Genomic DNA, 26,182 nt, shown 5'->3' on the forward strand with positions numbered 1-26,182 from the left:
AGGCTGGGAGGGCTGGGAATGCTCAGCCTGGAGAAGAGCAGGTTGTGTGGAGACCTCAGAGCCCCTTGCAGGGTCTGAAGGGGCTCCAGGGAAGCTGGAGAGGGACTGTTCATCAGGAACTGCAGGGACAGGACATGGGGGAATGGCTTCAAACTGGAAAAATGAAAATTTAGATTGGATACATGGGAGAAATTCCTCCCTGGCAGGGTGGGCAGGCCCTGGCACAGGTGCCCAGAGCAGCTGTGGGTGCCCCTGGATCCCTGGCAGTGCCCAAAGCCAGGCTGGACAGGGCTGGGAGCAGCCTGGCACAGTGGAGGGTGTCCCTGCCATGGCTTTAAGGTCCCTCCCAGCCCAAAGTCACTGTCATTCTGTGATTTTGTTCCCAATTTGAAAACCTCCTGGGACCTACCAGAACAATCAGGGAGTGAAAAACATCAATGCCACAGCTCTTCATCCCTCTGCCATAAAAAACTGCTCTGGAACTTCCAGCACCTGATTAGAGCCTGATCCCAGAGCTGGAGCTATGGATGCTGAAGGAAGGGACAGCCTGGATTCCTCTCAGCAGCCAGTTCTGGTGCTGACCATGAAGGATTTTCACCAGGAATGTGCAGCCTGGATGCTGCTGAGATGAGAAGCAGCTGTGAGGGTAACGGGGGAGCCTCTGCACCCCAGATGTGCAGGGATGGCACAGGGGGGTTCTCTGTGCCCACCTCCAGGCCTGGCACTCTCATGGAACCCCTGAGTCAGCATGGCACCACCCTGAGCCTGCAATCCAAGCTCCTGGAATTCCCTGGGGCAGGCTCTGAGTGCCAGAGAGTCACTCATGTGTATTAAAGCCTTCAGAGAGCTTCATCCTCCTCCTCCAGCCTGAAATTCTGACAAGAACTTTGGAAGAAAAATCTCCTTTGTTCAGCAGACTTCAAAAATTCACCTAAATATTGACTTGGGAATTCAGCTCCTCATCCCTGCATTTGAACTCCACATTTTTGTTCTTTTTTCTGCTCCTCCTGGGTGCTCTGGCAGGGTCTGTGGTGCCCTCACTGCCACTGCTGGGTATCCAACACCTCTTGGCAGGTTCTGCTTTTCCCTGCTCACCTCTGTTTCCAAACAAAAGGCTTGGAAGTTTGAATAGATGCTTTAATAATAAATAAATAAATAACAAAACCCTTCCAAACACCAGCTTTGATCTGAGCAAGATGCCAGGATTCTGCAAACAAGACTTTAGCATCAAACACAGATCCTTTGAAAGCTGAAGGTGTGTGCCCTGGAAATCTTTCTCATCTAAGGGTGAGTGAGTTTTCCAAGCACACTGAAAATTATTTCAAAGAACATGAAGCATGTAGTGAGATGTCAGACAAGAAGTCAAAAAAGTCTGTCATTTTTTCAGCATTTTTAAACCCAAAATTCTTATTGGGGATTTTTTTTCCCCCATAAATCTACTTAATAATCAGCATGATTAACAGAAACAACTTGGAGGGAAATTTTGAAGAACAAGATTTCATCCAGTAATTTCTAACAGAAACATTTAGAGATGTTTCCTCTCCAGAAGGCTGCAGAAACATTAAAAAAATTCCCAACATCAGCCCCAGAGTCAAAGCTTCTTCTTACAATTCTGTAAGATTAAAAAATTCAGAATTTTGGTTGAAGTGAATAGCAGGTATTGCTGCCACTAAGGAGGAGTAAGAGAATTGCAGATACCAAAATCAAACTGCAATCATGCACAGCCCCAACTCCAGGGATAAAAAGGACACTGGAAGAACTGCACTCCACTGCTCAAATACTGAGGGAATCAGGAAAAGCAACTTCAGCCACATCAGCCCAACTATCCCAGCACACAGACCCTGCCCTGGACACCCCTGGGAAACAACCCCAGGACACCCCCAGGAACAAAGCCCAGGAAAAAACCCCAGGACACCCCCTGGGAAACAACCCCAGGACACCCCCTGAACAAAGCCCAGAACATCCCCAAGAACAAATTCCAGGACACCCCCAAGACACCCCCAGGGAGAAACCCCAGGACACCCCCAGGAACAAATTCCAGGACACCCCCAGGAACAAATTCTAGGACACCCCCAGGAACAAAACCCAGAGCACCTCCAGGACACCCCCTGGGGAACAACCCCAGGACACCCCAAGAACAAAGCCCAGAACACCCCTTGGAAAAAATTCCAGGACACCCCCAGGAACAAATTCAGGACACCCCCTGGGAAACAACCCCAGGACACCCCCAGGAACAAAGCCCAGAACACCCCCAGGAACAAATTCCAGGACACCCCCAGGACACCTCCTGGAACAAAGTTCAGGACACCCTCAAGACACCCCCAGGAACAAACCCCAGGACATCCCCAGGAACAAATTCCAGGACATCCCCAGGAACAAAGCCCAGAGCACCTCCAGGACACCCCCTGGGAAACAACCCCAGGACACCCCAAGAACAAAGCCCAGAACACCCCTTGGAAAAAATTCCAGGACACCCCCAGGAACAAAGCCCAGGACATCCCTGGAACAAACCCCAGAACACCCCCAGGAACAAATTCTAGGACATTCCCTGGAACAAATTCCAAGACACTCCCAGGATACCCCCTGGGAAACAACCCCAGGACCCCCCCAGGAACAAAGCCCAGAGCACCCCCAGGAACCCCCCCAAACACAGGGAGGGGTTTGAGGGACACATCCCCCAGTCCCCCCAGGACACACATCCCACACACATTCTCAGGAGTGTGGACATCCCCCAGAACACAGAATTCCCAGAATCACTGGCTTGGTTGGAAGAGCCTTTCAAGATCATCAACACCCCCAACACCTCAACTAAACCCTGGCAGGCAGTGCCACATCCAGGCTTGTTTTAAACACAGCCAGGGGTGGGGATTCCAGCAGTGCCACATCCAGGGATGGGGATTCCAGCAGTGCCACATCCAGGGATGGGGATTCCACCAGTGCCACCTCCAGGGATGGGGATTCCACCAGTGCCACACCCAGGGATGGGGATTCCACCAGTGCCACCTCCAGGGATGGGGATTCCACCAGTGCCACATCCAGGCTTGTTTTAAACACAGCCAGGGGTGGGGATTCCAGCAGTGGCACATCCAGGGATGGGGATTCCACCAGTGCCACATCCAGGGATGGGGATTCCAGCAGTGCCACCTCCAGGGATGGGGATTCCACCAGTGCCACATCCAGGGATGGGGATTCCAGCAGTGCCACATCCAGGGATGGGGATTCCACCAGTGCCACATCCAGGGATGGGGATTCCACCAGTGCCACATCCAGGGATGGGGATTCCACCAGTGCCACATCCAGGGATGGGGATTCCACCAGTGCCACATCCAGGGATGGGGATTCCACCAGTGCCACATCCAGGGATGGGGATTCCAGCAGTGCCACCTCCAGGCTTGTTTTAAACCCATCCAGGGATGGGGATTCCAGCAGTGCCACACCCAGGGATGGGGATTCCAGCAGTGCCACACCCAGGGATGGGGATTCCACCAGTGCCACACCCAGGGATGGGGATTCCACCAGTGCCACATCCAGGCTTGTTTTAAACACAGCCAGGGGTGGGGATTCCAGCACCTCCCCAGGACAGCTCTTCCTTCCCCTCACACACAGAATTTTGAAATGAGAAATGTTGATTAAGAAATGTTCTGGAATAGAACAGACGTTGCTGAGAGAGAAATGGAGCTGGAAAGGAGTTTCAAAGGATGGCTGTACAAATAAGAGTGGCTACTTTAGAGAAATAAAACTATGAAAGATGCATTGTAGTCAGACCTAGGAGGGGTAATTTAAATTATTTTCTTTAAGGCATTTACAGCTAAAGCTGATAGGCCAAGAAACACTTAGAATATATTAAAATTAAGAAATAGTTAGTTTGTGATTGTGATGGCATGAATTGTAACATCTGTATCACCTCACCCTTCACATGGGACTGAAAAGGGAAGAAAAGTTCCTAAAACACCTCTCAGGGTGCCATGTCTGGGTCAGAAAAAGGCTGAATCCAACAGGAAACACCTTGGGATACACCCAGGAAACCTCCCTGGGCAGGGGCAGCCAGCAGTGCCACTGCACAGGGACAGCAGGGACCCCAAATCCCAGTAGGGACCCCAAATCCCAGCAGGGACCCCAAATCCCAGCAGTGTCACTGCACAGGGACAGCAGCGACCCCAAATCCCAGCAGGGACCCCAAATCCCAGCAGTGCCACCTGTACAGGGACAGCAGGGACCCCAGACCCCAGCAGGGACCCCAAATCCCAGCAGGGACCCCAAATCCCAGCAGTGTCACTGCACAGGGACAGCAGGGACCCAAATCCCAGCAGTGACCCCAAATCCCAGCAGGGACCCCAAATCCCAGCAGTGACCCCAAATCCCAGCAGGGACCCCAAATCCCAGCAGGGACCCCAGATCCCAGCAGGGACCCCAAATCCCAGCAGTGTCACTGCACAGGGACAGCAGGGACCCCAAATCCCAGCAGGGACCCCAGACCCCAGCAATGACCCCAGATCCCAGCAGTGACCCCAAATCCCAGCAGGGACCCCAAATCCCAGCAGGGACCCCAAATCCCAGCAGGGACCCCAGATCCCAGCAGGGACTCCAGATCCCAGCAGTGACCCCAAATCCCAGCACTGCCACCTGCACAGGGACAGCAGGGACCCCAAATCCCAGCAGGGACCCCAGACCCCAGCAGGGACCCCAAATCCCAGCAGTGACCCCAAATCCCAGCAGGGACCCCAAACCCCAGCAGGGACCCCAAACCCCAGCAGTGCCACCTGAAGCCAAGCCCAAGTGACAGAGCATCCTCAGGGGCTGCTCCTGTCACTGTCACTGCTGGAAACGAAGGATGGGGCTGTTCTCAATTCAGAATTATTCATTCTAGAGATAAAGATCAGTCTTGGAAGTTGTGAGATTTCAAAGTGTTCAGCTACAGCTCCAAAGCAGCCACAAGGTTTTTTGTAAGACAATAAATCACTTTATAATAATATATAATATACTATATATTATATATTTTCTAATATAATAATAAATAATAATATAATATATAATATATCATAATATATAACTTTCAAAACTAATATAACTTTCCAAACTTTCTAATCTAATTGACAGTTGCCACAGAATTTCTTTTATTTTTCTAATTTATCACTTTTACTTAACTTCTGCTGCACTGTGGATATTTTTGTCTGATGGCTTCTGTCTCATTTATGCACATGTGTTTCTGTAATAACTTCTAAACTTTTAATTTATAAACTCTTCACCATCTTATCTAAAGTTTCTCACTTATTTAAAGAATATTTTTACTTATAGCTATAGATATATAAGTTAATTATTTTTCTGTTTAATATCTGTGTGCTGCATTTTTCCTCTATAGTTTCTGACTTTTTTAAGGCATATTTTTACTTACAACTATATAAATTAATTATTTTTCTGTTTAATATCTGTGTGCTGTATTTTTCCTCTATAGTTTCTCACTTTTTTAAGGAATATTTTTAGTCACAACTACATAAATTGATCATTTTTTTGTTTAATATCTGTGTGCTGCATTTTTCCTCTATAGTTTCTCACTTTTTTAAGGCATATTTTTACTTACAACTATATAATTTAATTATTTTTCTGTTTAATATCTGTGTGCTGTATTTTTACACCAACCCAAGCTTCTCCTAAGGCTGCAAATCAAACCCTTCTGTGCCTGTGGAAGTTTTTGTTTTTCTGATTTTCACATTTTCCCATGAACCTCTAAATGTTTCTCTGTCTTTTGGTGCTGAGCTCACAGGGCAGCATCCAGCCCTTAATTCCTTCCTTGGGCATATTTATATTTATATTTATATTTATATTTATATTTATATTTATATTTATATTTATATTTATATTTATATTTATATTTATATTTATATTTAGCTAGGGAAGCACCCTGTCAGATTTTAATGTAGAAAAAAAGAAAATAACATCAGCATCTCCTGAGTGTTTCACCTGCTCTCTACAAGGAACTGTCCCAATGTTGCACTCAAATGGACAAAACCATAAAAAATCAACTAAAACAGTTTTTCCTGGAATTTCTGTGCCTTTGCAGCCCAAATTTCAAGCCCTGCTGGTGTCAGCTGGAATGAAATGGCCCATCTGGGCACAAAGCTGTTCAAAAGAGTGAGATTGCATCGCATCAAAAAGCATTTTGTGCTTTAAAAACTGAAACATTTGTTCCTGTGCAATCTTTAGTTCAACTGTCTGCTTTAAAAATCCAGCCAATAAAAGCATTGCCCAAAGCAATTCCATTAAACACACGAAACTTCCATAAAATTGGCATTTTTCTGAGTTTGAAACTGAGCTGAACTGAAAATTCTGTATGTCCTATTGCACCATTCATCTGAGGAATGATAATTCCAGGTTATTTTGATATAAATTATAAAAATTAACAGGTTATAACTGCTGGGACATGGGTTAAGGGTGGCCTTGGCAGTGCAGGGGGAACAGCTGAGCTCCATCATCTTAAAATTCTTTCTCAACCTGAACAATTCTGTGATTCCAGAATCATCACAGGCACCAACAGCAAATAAAAAACCTTTATTCTCAAAAAGGCATCAGGGTTTGTTACCCTGGCTCATGATTTACTGTCATTATCACTGGTGTTTATGTGCTGAACTGAAAATTCTGTATCTCCTATTGCACCATTTGTCTGAGGATTGATAATCCCAGGTTATTTTGATATAAATTATAAAAATTAACAGGTTCTAACTGCTGGGACATGGGTTAGGGATGCTTTGGCAGAGCTGGGGGAACAGCTGAGCTCCATCATCTTAAAGAATTCTGTGATTCCAGAATTATCACAGGCACCAACAGCAAAAAAACCCATTTATTCTAAAAAGGGCATCAGGGTTTATTACCCTGGATCATTATTTACTGTCATTATCAGTGGTGTTTATGTGCTGAACTGAAAATTCTGTATCTGCTGTGTGAACACACAGCTCTAGACTTGCACCATTCATCTGAGGATTGATAATCCCAGGTTATTTTGATATAAATTATAAAAATTAACAGGTTATAACTGCTGGGACATGGGTTAGGGGTGGCCTTGGCAGGGCTGAGGAACAGCTGAGCTCCATCATCTTAAAGAATTCTGTGATTCCAGAATCATCACAGGCACCAACAGCAAATAAAAAATCTTTATTCTCAAAAAGGCATCAGGGTTTGTTACCCTGGATCATGATTTACTGTCATTATCACTGGTGTTTATGTGCTGAACTGAAAATTCTGTATCTCCTATTGCACCATTTGTCTGAGGATTGATAATCCCAGGTTATTTTGATATAAATTATCCAAATTAACAGGTTCTAACTGCTGGGATATGGGTTAGGAGTGGCTTTGGCAGAGCTGAGGAACAGCTGAGCTCCATCATCTTAAAGAATTCTGTGATTCCAGAATCATCACAGGCACCAACAGCAAAAAAAAAAATCTTTAATTTAAAAAGGGCATCAGGGTTTATTACCCTGGATCATTATGTGCTGAACTGAAAATTCTGTTTCATGTGGGGATTGATAATCCCAGGTTATTCTGATATAAATTATCCAAATTAACAGGTTAGAATTGCTGGGACATGGGTTAGGGGTGGCCTTGGCAGAGCTGAGGAACAGCTGAGCTCCATCATCTTAAAGAATTCTGTGATTCCAGAATCATCACAGGCACCAACAGCAAATAAAAAAATCTTTATTCTAAAAAGGCATCAGGGTTTGTTACCCTGACTCATTATTTACTGTCATTATCAGTGGTGTTTATGTGCTGAACTGAAAATCCTGTGTGAACATTCAGCTCTAGACTTGCACCATTCATCTGAGGATTGATAATCCCAGGTTATTTTGATATAAATTATAAAAATTAACAGGTTCTAATTGCTGGGACATGGGTTAGGGGTGCTTTGGCAGAGCTGAGGAACAGCTGAGCTCCATCATCTTAAAGAATTCTGTGATTCCAGAATCATCACAGGCACCAACAGCAAATAAGAAATCTTTAATTTAAAAAGGGCATCAGGGTTTATTACCCTGGATCATTATTTACTGTCATTATCACTGGTGTTTAGGTGCTGAACTGAAAATTCTGTATCTCCTATTGCACCATTCATCTGAGGATTGATAATCCCAGGTTATTTTGATATAAATTATAAAATTTAACAGGTTCTAATTGATGGGACATGGGTTAGGGGTGGCCTTGGCAGAGCTGAGGAACAGCTGAGCTCCATCATCTTAAAGAATTCTGTGATTCCAGAATCATCACAGGCACCAACAGCAAATAAAAAAATCTTTAATTTAAAAAGGGCATCAGGGTTTGTTACCCTGGATCATTATGTGCTGAACTGAAAATTCTGTTTCATCTGGGGATTGATAATCCCAGGTTATTTTGATATAAATTATCCAAATTAACAGGTTCTAACTGCTGGGACATGGGTTAGGGGTGGCCTTGGCAGTGCTGAGGAACAGCTGAGCTCCATCATCTTAAAGAATTCTGTGATTCCAGAATCATCACAGGCACCAACAGCAAATAAAAAAATCTTTAATTTCAAAAGGGCATCAGGGTTTATTACCCTGGATCATGATTTACTGTCATTATCAGTGGTGTTTATGTGCAAAAAGGTCAAGGGGAGCTGATCCTTCCTGAGAACAGGCACATCCATCAAGTCTGGTGTCACAGCTCTCAACTAAACCCCAGTTCCAAAACTCAAAATAGTCTCAGCTCCTTCCAGCACCTGAATTAGTTCAAAGGGAGCAGGCTGCCCATGAAAATGTTGTTTGGGATTTCTCCTGAGAGCCACTGGCAAGCAGTGAGGATTTTTTATGCACATACACTCATTTCTCCATTATTGTTTTGGCCAATGCTCAGGCTAGAATTCAAAGGAGCATTCTGAGGAATCCCAGGAATTGTTTTGTAGCTGTGGCATCAACATACTCTAGGCAATTCCCCAAATAAAAATGCTGTTTTATTTTTCACCTCCAAGACTTTTTTATTTTTAGCTTTTTCTAAAAACTAAACAACAATTCTGTGGAATTAACCTAACACAAAACCACTTTTATCCCAGATCCTACAGGAAAAAATAAATCAATTCTTCATCTTTTAAACATTTTTTTTGTTTTTTGCTGGGAAGTCTTTCAGTGGGTGGCTGTGATTTCATCAGCAAACTTCCCTGCATGACCAAAGGCAAGAGAAAACTCAAAAATCCTGCACTCAGCAGTTTTCCACAGGAGCAGGAGGGCAAGTCCCAACCTGCTGCCCTGTGTTCCCACTGTCACTTCTTGTCTTTTATTGCCAAACAGCTAAACCATTCCCACACCCCATCCTAGGAAATAAAAGGGATAAAATGTTGATTTTTGTTCAAGGCTCAGGGTTTTGGGCTTAGCCAGCAATGTCTGCTTGCCCCAGGACACTTTTAGAAAGAATGAAATCCATCCTGTGTGTCAGTGAACACAGCAGGACCTGCTCATTTTGGTTTTTGGAATGTCATTTCTGGCTTTCCCTTTCCTGCTCTATGATTTTCTCCTCAGGAAAAAAAAATAAATATTTATTAACTTTTATGCCTACACATTTCTAGAGGACAAATTGTAAATATCCCAGGGAAAATTTCTTTACTGAAAGTGCACTGGAACAGGGAGCCCAGGGAAGTGTGGAATTACCATCCCTGGAAGTGCTCAAAATATGTTCAGTGCTGGATTCCAAGACCTGGGAGGTCTTTCCCAGCCTGAAGGATTCTGTGACTCCAATTTCCATCCCCTAAACTTTTCAGCCTGGAGATAAACCAGTCTGAAGACACTCCCCAAGTTTTATCAGTCCTGAATTTGAGGGAAAAAAACCTCAAATGTAAAGGATTTTCCTCCTATTTTCATTTTAACACTCCAGGAGAATCCCACTACTTCTCTTTGCCTTTCAGTGGTGAACTGTGCACACTGCAAGTGCTCAATTTTCATTCTAATTCTTCATTGCTCCTTTAAAAGAACAAAAAAATTCCTTTTCAGAGCTGCAAGTAAAGCCACACCTGGCTCTGAATGTTTGCTGCATCCACAGCAAAAATTCATGGGGAGCTTTGCTGAAGTGTAATTTACAGTGCTAAAATTCACTTTATTAAGACAAAAAAAACCACCAACCCTTGGGTATTATATTCAAAACATGTGATGGTTTCAAGCCATCATTGCCATTTATTTCCACACAGACACTTTAATCCCACTTCAGCAATCAGCAGGATGTTGTTTGGTGGCATTTCTAACAATTCCAAGTGCAAAATGGCAGCAGGGAACAGAAAGGTTTAAAACACCACCTCAGAACGAGTCAGGAGAGAGCAGAGGATGTGAAATGAGTTATCATGAGTCAGGGATTTGAAACTCTTGGAAATAATGCAAATTTAATGCAACAGATCTGCATCTTCTGCATGCAGGGCTGCTTGCCAGGCAGGAGAGCACTGAGAGGAGCTGCAAAATCTAAAAGTGATGTGATCTCAACATGCATCACATCAAAATATTCTCTAATATTTGCCTCCTTTTCTATTTTCCATTTCCAATGGGATGCACCTCTAAAAAAAAAAATAAATAAAATCCTGGTGTATAAACAAAGATGTTGAGGATGAAGAATCCCTGCTGGCACCATGAGAATTCAAATATTGATTATTTTCTCTGGTGAAAACTCCCAGGGCACGAACTCTTGATGCAAAGGGAAAGTCTCCAGACACAGTGGTGCCTTTGGAGAGGAGGATCAGGGAATTATGAGCTGGAAGGGACCCACAGGGGGCCTGCACTGCCACCCCAAATCCCACCTGGGAGCATTTTCCAAACCCTCCTGGAGCTCTGGCAGCCCTGGGGCTGTGCCCATTCAGGGGGAAGAACCTTTTCCTGACACCCTAAACCTCATTTGATTCACTTAACATTAAACCCCACCCCTGAAAAAGAGATTTTTTCAGCTGCAGGGGCCACCTCAATTCAGACATGAAGAGAAATCACTGGTTGGATATTCTAGATTGTTCCAATATTCAACTTATTGCAACAGAGTCTTGTCAAAAAAAAGGAAAGAAAAAGAAAAAAGAAAACCATCAGTGTAATAACAAACTGCCATCAACTCTTCTGATGTTTTTCAAGCCAAAGTTAGAAACATCATTAGCAATAATAAGCTTGTTCTGAAATGGAAGAATGTAAAATAAAGACCACTGCCAAAATGTGAAGTTATGCAAGGAACACTTGAGAATTTCTTGTTCAGTTTTGCTGGCTGCAAACACCTCTGTTTGCAGAGCAGGAAAACCCCAATGTGAGAGTCTGGAAAAGGCAATTTTAGCCCTCACACATCACTTGTTTTGCAGACACATCATTTATTGCTCAGAATCCCAGACTGGTTTGGGTTCAAAGGGATTTGAAAGATTTCATTCCACCCCTTCCACCATCCCAGGTGCTCCCAGCCCTGTCCAGCCTGGCCTTGGGCACCTCCAGGGATGCAGGGGCACCTGTGCCAGGGCCTGCCCACCCTGCCAGGGAGGAATTCCTGCCCAAGACCCCCTCTGGCAGTGGGAGCCATTCCTCCTGCCCTGGCACTGCAGCTCCTTGGGAAGATTCTCACCCTGGCATTGAGATCATCCCCAAATTTCCTTTTTCTTTAAGGTGACTCTTCCTCAAGGGCAATTCCAGTCTGGGAATGGCAGGGGAGAGGAAAAGGTCTGGGGATGGCAGGGGACAGGAAAAGGATGTGCAGGGGACAGGAAAAGGTCTGGGGATGGCAGAGGAAAAGGTCTGGGGGTGGCAGAGGAAAGGAAAAGGTCTGGGGATGGCAGAGGAAAGGAAAAGGTCTGGGGATGGCAGAGGAAAAGGTCTGGGAATGGCAGAGGAAAGGAAAAGGTCTGGGAATGGCAGAGGAAAGGAAAAGGTCTGGGGATGGCAGAGGAAAAGGTCTGGGAATGGCAGAGGAAAGGAAAAGGTCTGGGGATGGCAGAGGACAGGAAAAGGATGTGCCAGGGGAGAGGAAAAGGTCTGGGAATGGCAGAGGAAAGGAAAAGGTCTGGGAATGGCAGAGGAAAGGAAAAGGTCTGGGAATGGCAGAGGAAAAGGTCTGGGAATGGCAGAGGAAAGGAAAAGGTCTGGGAATGGCAGAGGAAAGGAAAAGGTCTGGGAATGGCAGAGGAAAAGGTCTGGGAATGGCAGAGGAAAGGAAAAGGTCTGGGGATGGCAGAGGAAAAGGTCTGGGAATGGCAGGGGACAGGAAAATGTCTGGGAATGGCAGAGGAAAAGGTCTGGGAATGGCAGAGGAAAGGAAAAGGTCTGGGGATGGCAGAGGAAAGGAAAAGGTCTGGGGATGGCAGGGGACAGGAAAAGGTGTGGGGATGGCAGAGGAAAGGAAAAGGTCTGGGGATGGCAGAGGAAAGGAAAAGGTCTGGGGATGGCAGGGGACAGGAAAAGGTCTGGGGATGGCAGGCACACATCCCCTCAGCACAAAGGGAGGAATTTTCCTCCCCCTTGGGCAGGTTGTGACAGGACAGATTGCTGCAGGGAGCCTTGAGAACAGCACACAGGCTGGAGAAATGGAAATGCTTCAGCCTTAAGAAGCTCTGGAGGAGGAACAGCCTGAAGAGAAAATCCCTGCAAAGGAAGGACTCCAGCTTCCAGGGATTCCCTGGATTCCCCTGGCAGTACCACACAAGGATATATTCTAACCTTGATTACCAAAACTTTTCTATTTATTGGAGAAAAGAGCAGGCTGTAACCAAACCCTTCAAAAATTTCACATCTCTATTTGCAATCCTTGCCATTAATCCTCTTTTCCCTATCTGCTACTGCTGCTCTCACTGCTTACATCATGGAGATCATAAAAACAAATCCTCGAGGCAGGACTGCTTCCTGGTGGTTTGGAAAAGCCCTGGCACATCACTCCATGCAGACCAGGCTGGTTTTTAACTCATTTGGAAAAGTCAATCTTCCTTTTCAGACCCTGCCTGAGCAGTGACAGGTGAGACACAGCAAAACAAGTGATTCTAACAGGTAGGAAAAAACCAGAAATCCAAGGAGCAGACCCAGAGCCTCAACTCAAACCCTTCCAACTTTGTAAAAGAAAGGATTCAAAATCTCTGTTACAAATTCCAATCACTGCTTTTCAGTTCAAGTGAACATGGGAATCACCTTTCACTGCTGTTGAAACAACAAACTGAGCATTTCTTCCTGCTAATGGCCACGAAATAAAACCATTCCTAACTGCAGCCACTTCAGTCTCAGAGGTCACACAGCAAACCAGCAGGACACAGTGCTGCAGGGATGATGAAGCTTTTAAACCCAGCTTAAATGTCCCATGAGCTGCAAATCCCCCCCCAGCCACATCACTCACTTGCTTTGAAGGACAGTGCTCGTTCTTCTCCTCTGTCATCTTCCCACTCTTGGGAGCCCTTCTTGGCTGCTTGATGCTGGTTTTTATGGCAGGCCTGCAGACATAATTCTCCAGGTTCTTGGGAGGCTTTTTGGTCCTCTTGGCTTGAAGGCCAATCTTCAATTTGAGGTTTCCCTCTGAGAAGTTGGTTTCTTTCACTGAGAACTGCTGCTGTGCATCTCCCAGAGCTTCGCTCTTGCTGCTCTCTGCGCCGCTCTTCCTCTTCCCCTCCTCCTCCTCCTTGCTGCAGCCCTCGAGCTCTGCTTCCCCTTTGCCCACCAAGGTGCCAATGTTTGCCACAGAGGGGCTTTTGCCAGCAAACCCTTCAGAATCAGCACCCAAGCCTAACATAGCAGTATTCCGAGGGTCCATCACAGAATATTTGCCTGCAGGTGATTTTTTGAGGGAAGATTTACAGAGATATGTTCCTCAGGAGAGCTGTTCCACTATGGGCAGTCAGCATCTTTCACTCTGGGGAGGAAAAGACAGACAGCATAAACTTGGATTTTCTAGCACAAATTAAATTAATGTTAATTAAAACCAATATAGGAATATAAAACCAATATGGAAATAATAATATACAAAACCAATACAGAAATAATAATACATAAACCAATATAGAAACAATAATACATGAAACCAATATGGAAATAATACACAAAACCAATATAGAAATAATAATACATTAAACAATATATAAATAATAACACATAAAACCAATATAGAAATAATAATATATAAAACAAATATATAATATATAAACATAATATTAATGTTAATATGTATTATGTATAATATTATGTTTTATGTATAATACATAAAACCAATATATTATATATAAAACCAATATAATAATAATAATACATAAAACCAATATATTATATATAAAACAATATATAAATAATATATAAAACTAATATATAAATAATATATATAACCTATATATAAATAATAATATGTAAAGCCAATATATAAATAATATCTATCAAATCCTATAAATAATAATACATATATCTATATATAATATATAACCAATATATAAATAATAATATGTAAAGCCAATATATAAATAATATCTATAAAATCCTATAAATAACAATATATAAATCTATATATAATATATAACCAATATAAAGAATGATATATAAAGCCAATATATATCAACCCCAATATATAAATAATAATACATAAATCTATGTATTATATATAACCAATATAGAAATAATAATATATAAATAATATCTATCAACCCAATATATAAATAATAATAATATATAAATCTATATATAATATATAGAACCAATATAGAAAGAATTATCTATAAAGCCAATATATATCAAACCCCAATATATAAATGATAATACATAAATCTATGTATTATATATAACTAATATATAAATAATATATATAAAATCCAATGTATAAACAATAATATATAAATCTATATATAATATAGAGAACCAATATAGAAAGAATTATCTATAAAGCCAATATATATCAAACCCCAATATATAAATGATAATACATAAATCTATATATTATATATAAGCAATATAGAATTATCTATAAAGCCAATATATAAATAATATATAAAACCAATATATAATTAATTCATAAAGCAAATATATAATAACAATATATAAAACTAATATATAAATAATAATACATAAAACAATATATAAATTATAATATATAAACCCTATATATAAATAATAATATATAAACCCTATATATAATATATAAAACCAATATATAAATAATACTATATAAAGAATATAAAAATAATATAATGATAAATAAGTATATCATCTATAAAACCAATTAGAAAGCAAACAACTGCACTCCAGACAAACTCCAGCTGCTGCTCCAAGACACCAACGCTTCCAGTCACCTCCTACAAATGCACAATTTATCTGCAAAACTCTTTTCAATACTAAGAGCAAAATAAAATAATGTGATTATTTCATTTCCAAACGATCCACATGACATTTCCAATGATGGCTACAGATTTTAATCTTGACCATCAGATGAATTATTTTATTTTATTTTATTTTATTTTATTTTATTTTATTTTATTTTATTTTATTTTATTTTATTTTATTTTATTTTATTTTATTTTATTTTATTTATAACCAGAGCCCAGTTAGTCCCAGTCCTACAGCCCCAGCTGCATCTGAGGAAGGAGCAGGGAAATTAAATCCTCGAGGCAGCATCCAAACCCCAGCCAAATTCTGGTTTTAGTTAATGATCCCACCCTGAGCCACGTGTGCCTCAGTTTACAAACACCACAAAATCCACTCGGCCTCTCCACAGCTGGGGAAGAAGGATGGGGGCTGCCAACCCCACCAAACATTCCCACACTTCCTGAGGGCAGAGGGAAACCCACACTTCCACCAGCACACAGCTGGCAGGAAGAGAAAATTGACATTTTACCAGAAAATAATAGAGGGAATCATCTGAATTAAGCAAATTAGAGTCAAGCTCGAAGTTTGTGAGGGTCTGAGCTTCCCTCCCTGCCACAGAACAAACCAAACTTGTGCTCTTTGTCATTTTATCCTGCAGAGCAAACTCCCAAAATCTCAAATAATAATTGGGAGGGAGTTTAAAGCTCATCTCATTCCACTCCTGCCACTGGACACCTTCCACCATCCCAGGTGGCTCCAAGTCCTGTCCAACCTGGCCTGGAACCCTTCCAGGGATGGGGAACCCCCACCACAGAGCAATTCCCCTCTGTCCTCTCCCTAAACCTTTGTAAATTCTCTCTCCATCTTTCTTGCAGCCACTGAGAAATTATTTGTTGTGGGAGCATTCTAAGGAGAAAATATTTAAATATCTTCAGCACTTAAATACCTTTATCAATTTTAAAATGGATCAGAAACAAGTGTGAAAAAACACTGATTTGTTGAAAAGTGCATCACAGGCACCAACCCAGCCTGAATCTTCTGTCCTCATCTTCCCTACAGTCATTAAGTCATTTATTAAGTCATTAATTGTGAGCACTGGCATGGAAAGATGTCTTGATCTCCAAATGAGTTTCAGATAAAGGTCTCAAGGTGCCCAGCACTTTTCTGGGATTTCTGGCATCCTGGCAGGTCAGAAGGAGCACAGAGCACCTGGCCAGCCAAAAACTGGGGGAGCAGCAGCAAGGAGCTGAGTTTTGGGGTGGGGAAAGGACCAGCAAGGTGGAAGGTGACACCAGAGAGCAGCAAGGGGACACAGGATGGGGGACAGATGCCAGGATTAGTGGGGCAGAAGAAATGCTGCTGGGAACACCAGAGCAGCCTGGCTGAGTCCTCAGAGAAAACAAACTTATTTCCACGTGTTCTGTGCTCATTATTCAGGGGGTTTCCAGCTGCACCTCTGGTTTCCAACTCCACACATCCTCAGCAATCAAACCTGCTGTTATCACTCAGGAGAGCAGAGGGAATTAGATAAAATCTCCATTTTACAAGGAATAAAAAAGGGTAGAGCAGTGTGCATGGACACAGAAAGTGAGTCAGTTCAAAGGCCAATGTTAGTCCAACAAAAACTCAAAATGGGATTTATTTCATAAATATCAATGTGCAAGGAAAACTGGCCAGCAGGTAAATAAATCATCCTGAGCTAAATAATTTGGATGATTCAAGTCTAAGAAAAGGGACAATCCCACATGCCATCATGCTCCTCTCAAACCTCTGCTCACACAAATCTTTCCTGCTCTGGTGACTGCAGTGCAGAGCAGTGACAATCAGATATTTTCTTACAAATAAAATTAATTCATCAGCTTCAAAAACCAGTCACAAATGTGCAAGGAAAATTGGCCAGCAGGTAAATAAATCATTCTGAGCTAAATAATTTGTATGATTCAAGTCTAAGAAAAGGGACAATCCCACATGCCATCATGCTCCTCTCAAACCTGTGCTCACACAAATCTTTCTGCTCTGGTGACTGGAGTGCAGAGCAGTGACAATCACACATTTTCTTATAAATAAAATTAATTCATCAGCTTCAAAAACCAGTCACAAATGTGCAAGGAAAATTGGCCAGCAGGTAAATAAATCATTCTGAGCTAAATAATTTGTATGATTCAAGTCTAAGAAAAGGGACAATCCCACATGCCATCATGCTCCTCTCAAACCTGTGCTCACACAAATCTTTCTGCTCTGGTGACTGGAGTGCAGAGCAGTGACAATCACACATTTTCTTATAAATAAAATTAATTAATCAGCTTCAAACACAAACCCAACAGCAAGACTCACAGCCTGACCTTTAGAAAGTGCAAGATTCAAACTGCAGAGTGGGAAAGAGCAGAGGAAAGGTGTTCAGATCCTGCTCTGAGCTAAGAGGATCAGTGACTATCCCAAAACAAACCAGGTTGATGGCCCCCACATTTATTTATTTATAAAATACACACATTTATTTCTCCATTAATTACTCTGAACACAGACAACAAAAATGCTGATCCTGGCCCTAATCCCCATTTTCCACTGGAAACTTCTCCCAGCTCTAATTCACAGATGTGTGAGTGGCACCCAGATCCCATCTCCCTCCCTGCCTTATCAAGTTCAAGCTGCCTGTCCCTGTCTCCAAGGTGTTCTCAGGTGTTCCCTGGCTCTTCCCTCCCTCCTGTTCCTCTTCCTCTGTTTGTTTTCTTTTCTCACTTTCCTTCCTCTGTGCTACTCCTCGGGCTCCCTGCAGCATCTGCTCCTGCCTTAAAACCTCGTGGATGTCAAAGCAGATGAGCAGCCAAGTGGTGACAGCCACACTTCAAAGAACTTGCAAGAATTCACCCTGAAAACTCTGATGCTTGGGACTTTAAAGATCTAAAATGATCATATTTAATCATGTGAGTGAGGTGCTTAGCTGTGTTTCTGCTTTCCATGGTTGCTGCATGAAGTTCTGAATTATCCTTCATCCATGGTGTCAGATTAAATCATTATAGTTAAGAAATAGTTAATTTCTGATTATATTTATATTCCAAGTCTTGGTCTGAATTATCCATGGTGTCAGATTACACCTTTATAATATATTTTACTTAACAAATAGTTAATTTCTAATTATAATTATATTCCAAGTCTTGTTCTGAATTGGATCCCTCATCCATGGTGTCAGATTAAATCATTATAGTTAAGGAATATTTAATTTCTGATTAGAATTATATTCCAAGTCTTGTTCTGAATTGGATCCCTCATCCATGGTGTCAGATTAAACCTTTATAATATATTTTAGTTCAGAAATAGTTAATTTCTGATCATATTTATATTCCAAGTCTTGGTCTGAATTATCCATGCTGTCAGATTACACTTTATAATATATTTTACTTAAGAAATAGTTAATTTTTCTGATTAGAATTATATTCCAAGTCTTGTTCTGAATTATCCCTCATCCATGGTGCCAGATTAAATTACATAATATACTGGAGTTAAGGAATAGTTAATTTCTGATTATAATTATATTCCAAGTCTTGTTCTGAATTATCCTTCATCCATGGTGTCAGATTAAATCATTATAGTTAAGAAATAGTTAATTTCTGATCATATTTATATTCCAAGTCTTGTTCTGAATTATCCCTCATCCATGGTATCAGATTAAATAATATAATATATTTTAGTTAAGAAATAGTTAATTTCTAATTATATTTATATTCCAAGTCTTGGTCTGAATTATCCATGCTGTCAGATTATGCCTTTATAATATATTTTACTTAAGAAATAGTTAATTTCTGATTATAATTATATTCCAAGTCTTGTTCTGAATTATCCCTCATCCATGGTATCAGATTAAATAATATAATATATTTTAGTTAAGAAATAATTAATTTCTGATCATATTTATATTCCAAGTCTTGGTCTGAACTGGATCCCTCATCCATGGTGTCAGATTAAATAATTCTATTTTAGTTAAGAAATAGTTAATTTCTGATTAGAATTATATTCCAAGTCTTGTTCTGAATTATCCCTTATCCATGCTGTCAGATTAAATCATATAATATACTGGAGTTAAGGAATAGTTAATTTCTAATTAGAATTATATTCCAAGTCTTGGTCTGAATTGGATCCCTCATCCATGGTGTCAGATTAAATCATTATATTTAAGAAATAGTTAATTTCTGATCATATTTATATTCCAAGTCTTGGTCTGAATTATCCATGCTGTCAGATTACACCTTTATAATATATTTTACTTAAGAAATAGTTAATTTCTAATTATAATTATATTCTAAGTCTTGTTCTGAATTATCCCTCATCCATGGTGTCAGATTAAATCATTATATTTAAGAAATAGTTAATTTCTGATCATATTTATATTCCAAGTCTTGTTCTGAATTATCCCTCATCCATGGTATCAGATTAAATAATATAATATATTTTAGTTAAGAAATAGTTAACTTCAGATCATATTTATATTCCAAGTCTTGGTCTGAACTGGATCCCTCATCCATGGTGTCAGATTAAATAATTCCATTTTAGTTAAGATATAGTAAATTTCTGATTAGAATTATACTCCAAGTCTTGTTCTGAATTATCCCTCATCCATGGTGTCAGATTAAACCTTTATAATATATTTTAGTTAAGAAATAGTTAATTTTTCTGATTAGAATTATACTCCAAGTCTTGTTCTGAATTATCCCTCATCCATGCTGTCAGATTAAACCTTTATAATATACTGGAGTTGAGAAATAGTTAATTTCTGATTATATTTATATTCCAAGTCTTGGTCTGAATTATCCATGCTGTCAGATTACACCTTTATAATATATTTTAGTTAAGAAACAGTTAATTTCTGATTATTATTATATTCCAAGTCTTGTTCTGAATTATCCCTCATCCATGGTATCAGATTAAATAATATAATATATTTTAGTTAAGAAATAGTTAATTTCTGATTATTATTATATTCCAAGTCTTGGTCTGAATTGGATCCCTCATCCATGGTGTCAGATTAAATAATTCTATTTTAGTTAAGAAATAGTTAATTTCTGATTCAAAATTATACTCCAAGTCTTGTTCTGAATTATCCTTCATCCATGGTGTCAGATTAAATTACATAATATACTGGAGTTAAGGAATAGTTAATTTCTGATTAGAATTATATTCCAAGTCTTGGTCTGAATTATCCCTCATCCATGCTGTCAGATTAAACCTTTATAATATATTTTAGTTAAGAAACAGTTAATTTCTGATTATTATTACATTCCAAATCTTGTTCTGAATTATCCCTCATCCATGGTGTCAGATTAAATCATTATAATATCTTGTACCTAAGAAATAGTTAATTTCTGATTATAATGATAACACCTATGTTGTCTCACCCTTCACGTGAGACTGAAAACAAAATAAAAAGTTTTTTAAATGCCTCACTTGCCCCATCTCTAGGTCAGAAAAAAGCCTTAATCTGACACATGGGGTTTAAGGTTAACAAAATTTTGCTGGATTGAAAACCACCCAGTCCCAAATCCCTGCCTGGGCTCTCAGGTGAGGAGCAAAACACATCAAACTCCCCTCAGCCAGCAGCTTCTGTAGATCCCAAATCCCTCCTGAAATTATTCTTCCCAAAAAAAAAAATGAACTATGAAGCATTTTAACATCCATTTTGACTCGTGCCACTGGAACTAAGTGCTGCTCATTAATGATTTCTCTGATGCCATGCACTCCTTTAATACCTGGAATTCATCAAATCATCCTCATTCCCCTGGTGTCACATCCCAGCCCCTTTCTGCCCATTTCTGTTCCTCTGCTCTCCCAAAAAGAAAATGCCAGATCCCAGAGATGTTTCCCCACACCCCCTCAGCAATATTAACTCAGATTTCCCCCTCTCTTCATTCCTCTGCTGCTTTTCTTGATGAAAACAAACTGTCACATCATATTTAGAAGGTGAATACTTTTCTTTTGGCTCTTTTCATTGCTTCAGCTCCAAGGGACATTAAAACCAATTCAGTTAAGTGTTAGAAATCCCAGAATATTACTACTAACTCTATGGCCTCCCACAGTCCCCTTCTCAAATTCCTTGTCTTCTTTTCTTGGCTAAAAAAAGATCACACTCAGAAAAGAGAAACAAAAAGTGGAATAAAGCCTTAAACTATTTCTGTACATCACAATTCCTGAAGAGGGGAAACAGGAGCTCAAGGCCCCCTGGATCACCAAAATGTTTAGAGACTGAGACATTTCTCAGGAATAAAGTTCCTGTCCCCTCTCCAATTCCTTGTCTTCTTTTCTTGGCTAAAAAAACACAGATTACACTCAGAAAAGAGAAATAAAAAGTGGAATAAAGCCTTAAAGTATTTCTGAACATCACAATTCCTGAATGGGGGAAACAGGAGCTCAAGCCCCAGGATCACCTGCACAAGCATCCTGAAAATGTTTAGAGCTGGAAACATTTCTCAGGAATAAAGTTCCTGCCCCCTCTCCAATTCCTTGTTTTCTTTTCTTTTCTTGGCTCAAAAAAGATCACACTCAGAAAAGAGAAATAAAAAGTGGAATAAAGCCCTGAAGTATTTCTGAACATCACAATTCCTGAAGAGGGGAAACAGGAGCTCAGGGACCCTGGATCACCAAAATGTTGAGAGATGGGGACATTTCTCAGGAATAAAGTTCCTGTCCCCTCTCCAATTCCTTGTCTTCTTTAATAAAAAAAGAGAGATCACACTCAGAAAAGAGAAATAAAAAGTGGAATAAAGCCCTAAAGTATTTCTGAACATCACAATTCCTGAATGGGGGAAACAGGAGCTCAAGGCCCCAGGATCACCTGCACAAGCATCCTGAAAATGTTTAGAGCTGGAAACATTTCTCAGGAATAAAGTTCCTGTTTGCTTGACAGGAGGTAACAAATAAAACACTTTCCAATCAGAAGCTGCTGGTTTTTTTTTTTCCTGACAGACAGAAATCCCAGGGGACCTGTCTTGTCAGGAAGAATATTCCACAGAAGTGCTGGGAGCAGAGGCCAGGCTCAGGGAAAGCACCTGGAACAGAACACAGATTTTTTTTTTTTTTGGGAAGAAAAGCAGAGGACAGACACAAAAACACCCTGGAAAAATGCTCCAGTGGGAGGAAAATTGGGAAGCAGAGACAGAGTTTCTGCTGGTTTTTAACTTGGCCCCAGGTTTAATCACAGGGCTGAATTTGGAGGTGCAGGATAATTCTGTTGCTTCTCTATTCATATGCAAATGAAGGCAAAATTGCTAAAATCTGCATAACCAACCTTGTCTGAAGCAAAAAGTTCCTCCACCCTTAGGCTGTGAGTGCCAACAGGGAGGGAAAAGCAGTTTGGGAATTCTCCTAAAATCTTATCCCAGCTGCTATAGGATGATTCAGGAGAGGTCTCTACAGCCAGGGGATTTTTCTGGATAAAATCCATTTATTTACACCCATGCAGTAAAAGATAAGGGTCACAGCAAACCAAAACTTCCCTTTTAAATCCTTTCAATCCTTTGGTTATTCCCAAGCCAAACTGGGCACACCTGGTGCCACAGGTAAGGGACACAAATCCAGGGACAAACACAGATTTTGCTTTCTCAGAACAATCACAACAGGTCTCATGACAGATTTTTTTTTTCCCTTTGCAAGCTGGAGATGGGACTCATGACCTCATTGGAGGGGGAGAATGTGTCCACAACAGCACCAGCAGAAATTAATTGAATTTTAAAACAGCCAACAATCCCACAGACAACAAGATCTATTTTTAAAATACCTTTAATTCAATAACTCCACGTGCTATTGCCACTTTTCTCTTGTGACAACAGCATTGCCATTTTTACCAATGTCTGTCTCATCCACCAAGGAAAAAAACCTGCTTTTTATATCCTCCAGGACACTTTAAACTTTTGAAAACAACTGGGAAAAAAAAAAAAAAAAAGCTTCTTCTGGAGATTGTAACTCAAATTTTGTCACTGGTTATTATCACTCAAACCTTTTTAGGCAACTGCTGACTGCCTGCAGCAATGAAATCAAGTCCAAAAAGAAGTTGTGGTAATTTTGTCTTTTAAACCCAAGATGTTTAAAATGAAAAAAAAAAAAAAGAAAAAGGAAGCCTCTCTTTTATAGTCTCAGACAGCTTTGGGTAAAGAACACTTCTTAAGAACTCAAGCAGGCAGACAGATGATGATTTTAGAGCCCATCTCTCCCCATATGTTCCAGCAGCTGCCAGAATTTCCCTCTTTCCCACAGAGGCACCAGGGATGATCCCAAAGTCCTCAAGATGACCACAGGATTCACCCCAAACCCCAGGAAAACAAGTGCAGGTGGAATTTCAATGCCTTAGCAAGGAGGACAGCCAAAACAAACCAAAAAAGGGGGTGAAAATGAAGAATTGAGGGGATTTGAAGGGATGGGGGCAAAGCCACAGGTGCTGTCCCTGCAGCTCCAGGATCCTGACAGCAGCAGAGCGAATCCGTGTCCCGAGGCCATGGGATGGAAACCCACATTCCTGCTCCATAATTAACAGGGTGCAGAACCACAAACCGAGGGCCAAAACCAGGAGTTAGGAAGTCAAGAGACCACGGAAGAGGATGGGAACACATTTCGGGTTTTGATGGATGAGATAAGGGTCAAGCAGCCGAACCCAAATTCACGGTCAATAAAACTAAAATCGGATTAAAAATGCGACGGAATAATAAACAGAACTGAATAAAACTTCATTTTGGTTAAGGAAGATCAGAAAGTCTACAAGGCACTGACCCAATAAACCAGCCGAAAACCCAAAAAAAACCAAAAAAACCCAAAAAAAACCACATCGAGATTTGGCAGGGACAGCCCCGGCTCCATCCCCCGCCCGTCGCTCGGGGCAGGACCGCGCCGTGCCCGGGGAAACACCGAACTTCGGGGATGCACGGCCCCGCTCCGCAGGGAACCGGCACCCACCGGGAGCCCCCGGTGCCACCGGAGCCCCCGGCTCACGGCCGAGCGCGGCTCCCCGGCTCCCGCACCCCCGGGCCCCGCCGCTGTCAGCGGGCCCCGCCGCCAGCGGGGATCCCCCGCCCCTCGCCGCGGCGCCTGTCAGGGATCCCCCGGTGCCTCCCGGTGCCTCCCGGTGCGGGCCCGCCCGGCGGGGACACCCCGGGCCTCCCCCGGCTGGCGGGGACCCCCCGCGCCGCTCCCGCTCCGGCGGCACGCCGCGCTCCGGGCCCTGCCGGGGATCCCCCCCCGCCGCCCCCAGGGATCCCCCGCCCTCGCCGGGGATCCCCCGCGGCCGCCGCCGCGGCCGGAGCGGGGGTGCGGTGCGGGGCTGCGGGGGGATACCGGGGAGATGCGGGGGGGGTGCGAGGCGGCCCCGCGGCGGAGCCCAGCGCGCCTCCCCTCCCCCCGGGCCGCGGGCCTGAGGCGGTCCCAGTCCCCGCCCGCTCCTCACCGTGTCAGCGGCAGCGCGGCCGGGGCCGAGCACGGGCTGCTCCGCGCCGCATCCCCGCGGCCGCCCGGGCGCGGACGGGGCCGGGGCGGGACCGGGACCGAGCGGCCGCCGCGGCGGGGCCTGAGCCGAGCGAGGCGGCGGAACCAAAATGGCGGCGGCTCCTGCTCCGCCGCGAGCGAGCGCACGGCCACGCCCCCGCCGCCAGCCACGCCCGCTCCGCGCCCGGCCACGCCCCCAGCGCCGCCACACCCCCGCGGGGGCAGAGGGCGCGGTGGCCACGCCCCTGATTCGACCACGCCCCTTTATTTTAATTAACCCCGCCCCTCATTATCCCGGCCACGCCCCCGGGAAAAAGGCTCGGGGAAAGTGAAAAGAGGGCGAAGGAAAAGGGGAATTTTTGCCCCAAAATGATGCAGGTGGTGTTTTCATCCCCAAAACCGTCTTTGCCCGAGTGCCACACCCACGCGCTTGCCGGTTCTGGGTCGTTAAAGTCTCCGTGTGAATCTGGAATCGTGGGATCGGCAGGGGTTGGGATGGACCTTAAAGGTTATTGAGGCTCAACCCTCCTGCCCTGGGCAGAGACATCTCCCGCTGGACCAGGTCGCTCAAAGCTTGTCCAGCCCTGCCTTGGACCCTTCCAGGGATCCAGGGGCAGCCTCCCCACCCTCACAGGGGGGAATTCCTTCCTCATCTCTGACCCAACTTCTCCCTCTGTCAATTTGCACCCATCACCCCTTGTCCTCCCGCTGCAGCTGCTGATGAAGAGTCCCTCTCCATCTCCCTGGAGCCCCTTTTACATTCTGCTCTTCTCCAGACTGAATATTCCCAACTCTCCCAGCCCTTTTAGCGACGTTGTTGTCCCCACTAGATTTCCTCCAACAATTCCATATCCTTCATATTTTGGGAATGATGCTCACAGTACCTGATGGGAATTACTACAGCCATTTGTAATTGCTGCTAAATAGCGTTTTAAAACATTGTCTGCCAGAAAGAGGAGAAATTAATTTAAAAATTAACTGTATATGCAATATGTACATTGCAATATGTACACACCAAACCCAAATGAACAAAAATCCCTGGGACTAAAACACCCCCAGCAAAAAGAAATGTGAAGATTTAAGTTGTCAATACCTGAAAACCTGGCAATGAAACCACGAACAGCAAATTGCTCTTGCACCACGCCTGCAAAATTCAATCCTGAGGACCCAGATGACTCCTCAGAAATGAAAACCAGCCTGTCCCCGAGCCAGCACTGTGACCTGGAGACCAAGAAGGCCAACAAAATACTGGGCAGGGTGAGGAAGAGCATTCCCAGGAGGTCAGGGAGCGCCCCGGGCAGGGCTGGGCCAGCTCTGGGCCCCCGAGCACAGCAGGGACAGGGACAGGGACAGGGAGCTCCTGCAGGTGACAAAGGTGCTGAAGGGCCTGGAGGGTCCCTGCCCGGAGAGGCCGAGGGAGCCGGGGCTGCTCAGCCGGGAGAGGAGCCCAGAGAGAGAGAGAGGGGCCT

At 42.9% G+C, this 26,182-nt stretch overlaps 1 protein-coding gene across 1 annotated transcript in view; it reads right to left on the reverse strand.

The window, feature by feature from the left end:
• Positions 1 to 24,814, reverse strand: part of ASH1L (ASH1 like histone lysine methyltransferase) — a 78,934-nt gene extending 54,120 nt beyond the window's left edge. The window contains 2 exon segments of the mRNA XM_084223012.1: positions 13,315 to 13,824; positions 24,676 to 24,814. Coding sequence (XP_084079138.1) covers positions 13,315 to 13,725 — 411 coding nt within the window. The 5' untranslated portion in view covers positions 13,726 to 13,824; positions 24,676 to 24,814.
• Between the last annotated feature and the right edge of the window lie 1,368 nt (positions 24,815 to 26,182).

The sequence above is a fragment of the Fringilla coelebs genome (assembly GCF_963513975.1).
Source record: "Fringilla coelebs genome assembly, chromosome: 29".
Taxonomy (NCBI): domain Eukaryota; kingdom Metazoa; phylum Chordata; class Aves; order Passeriformes; family Fringillidae; genus Fringilla; species Fringilla coelebs.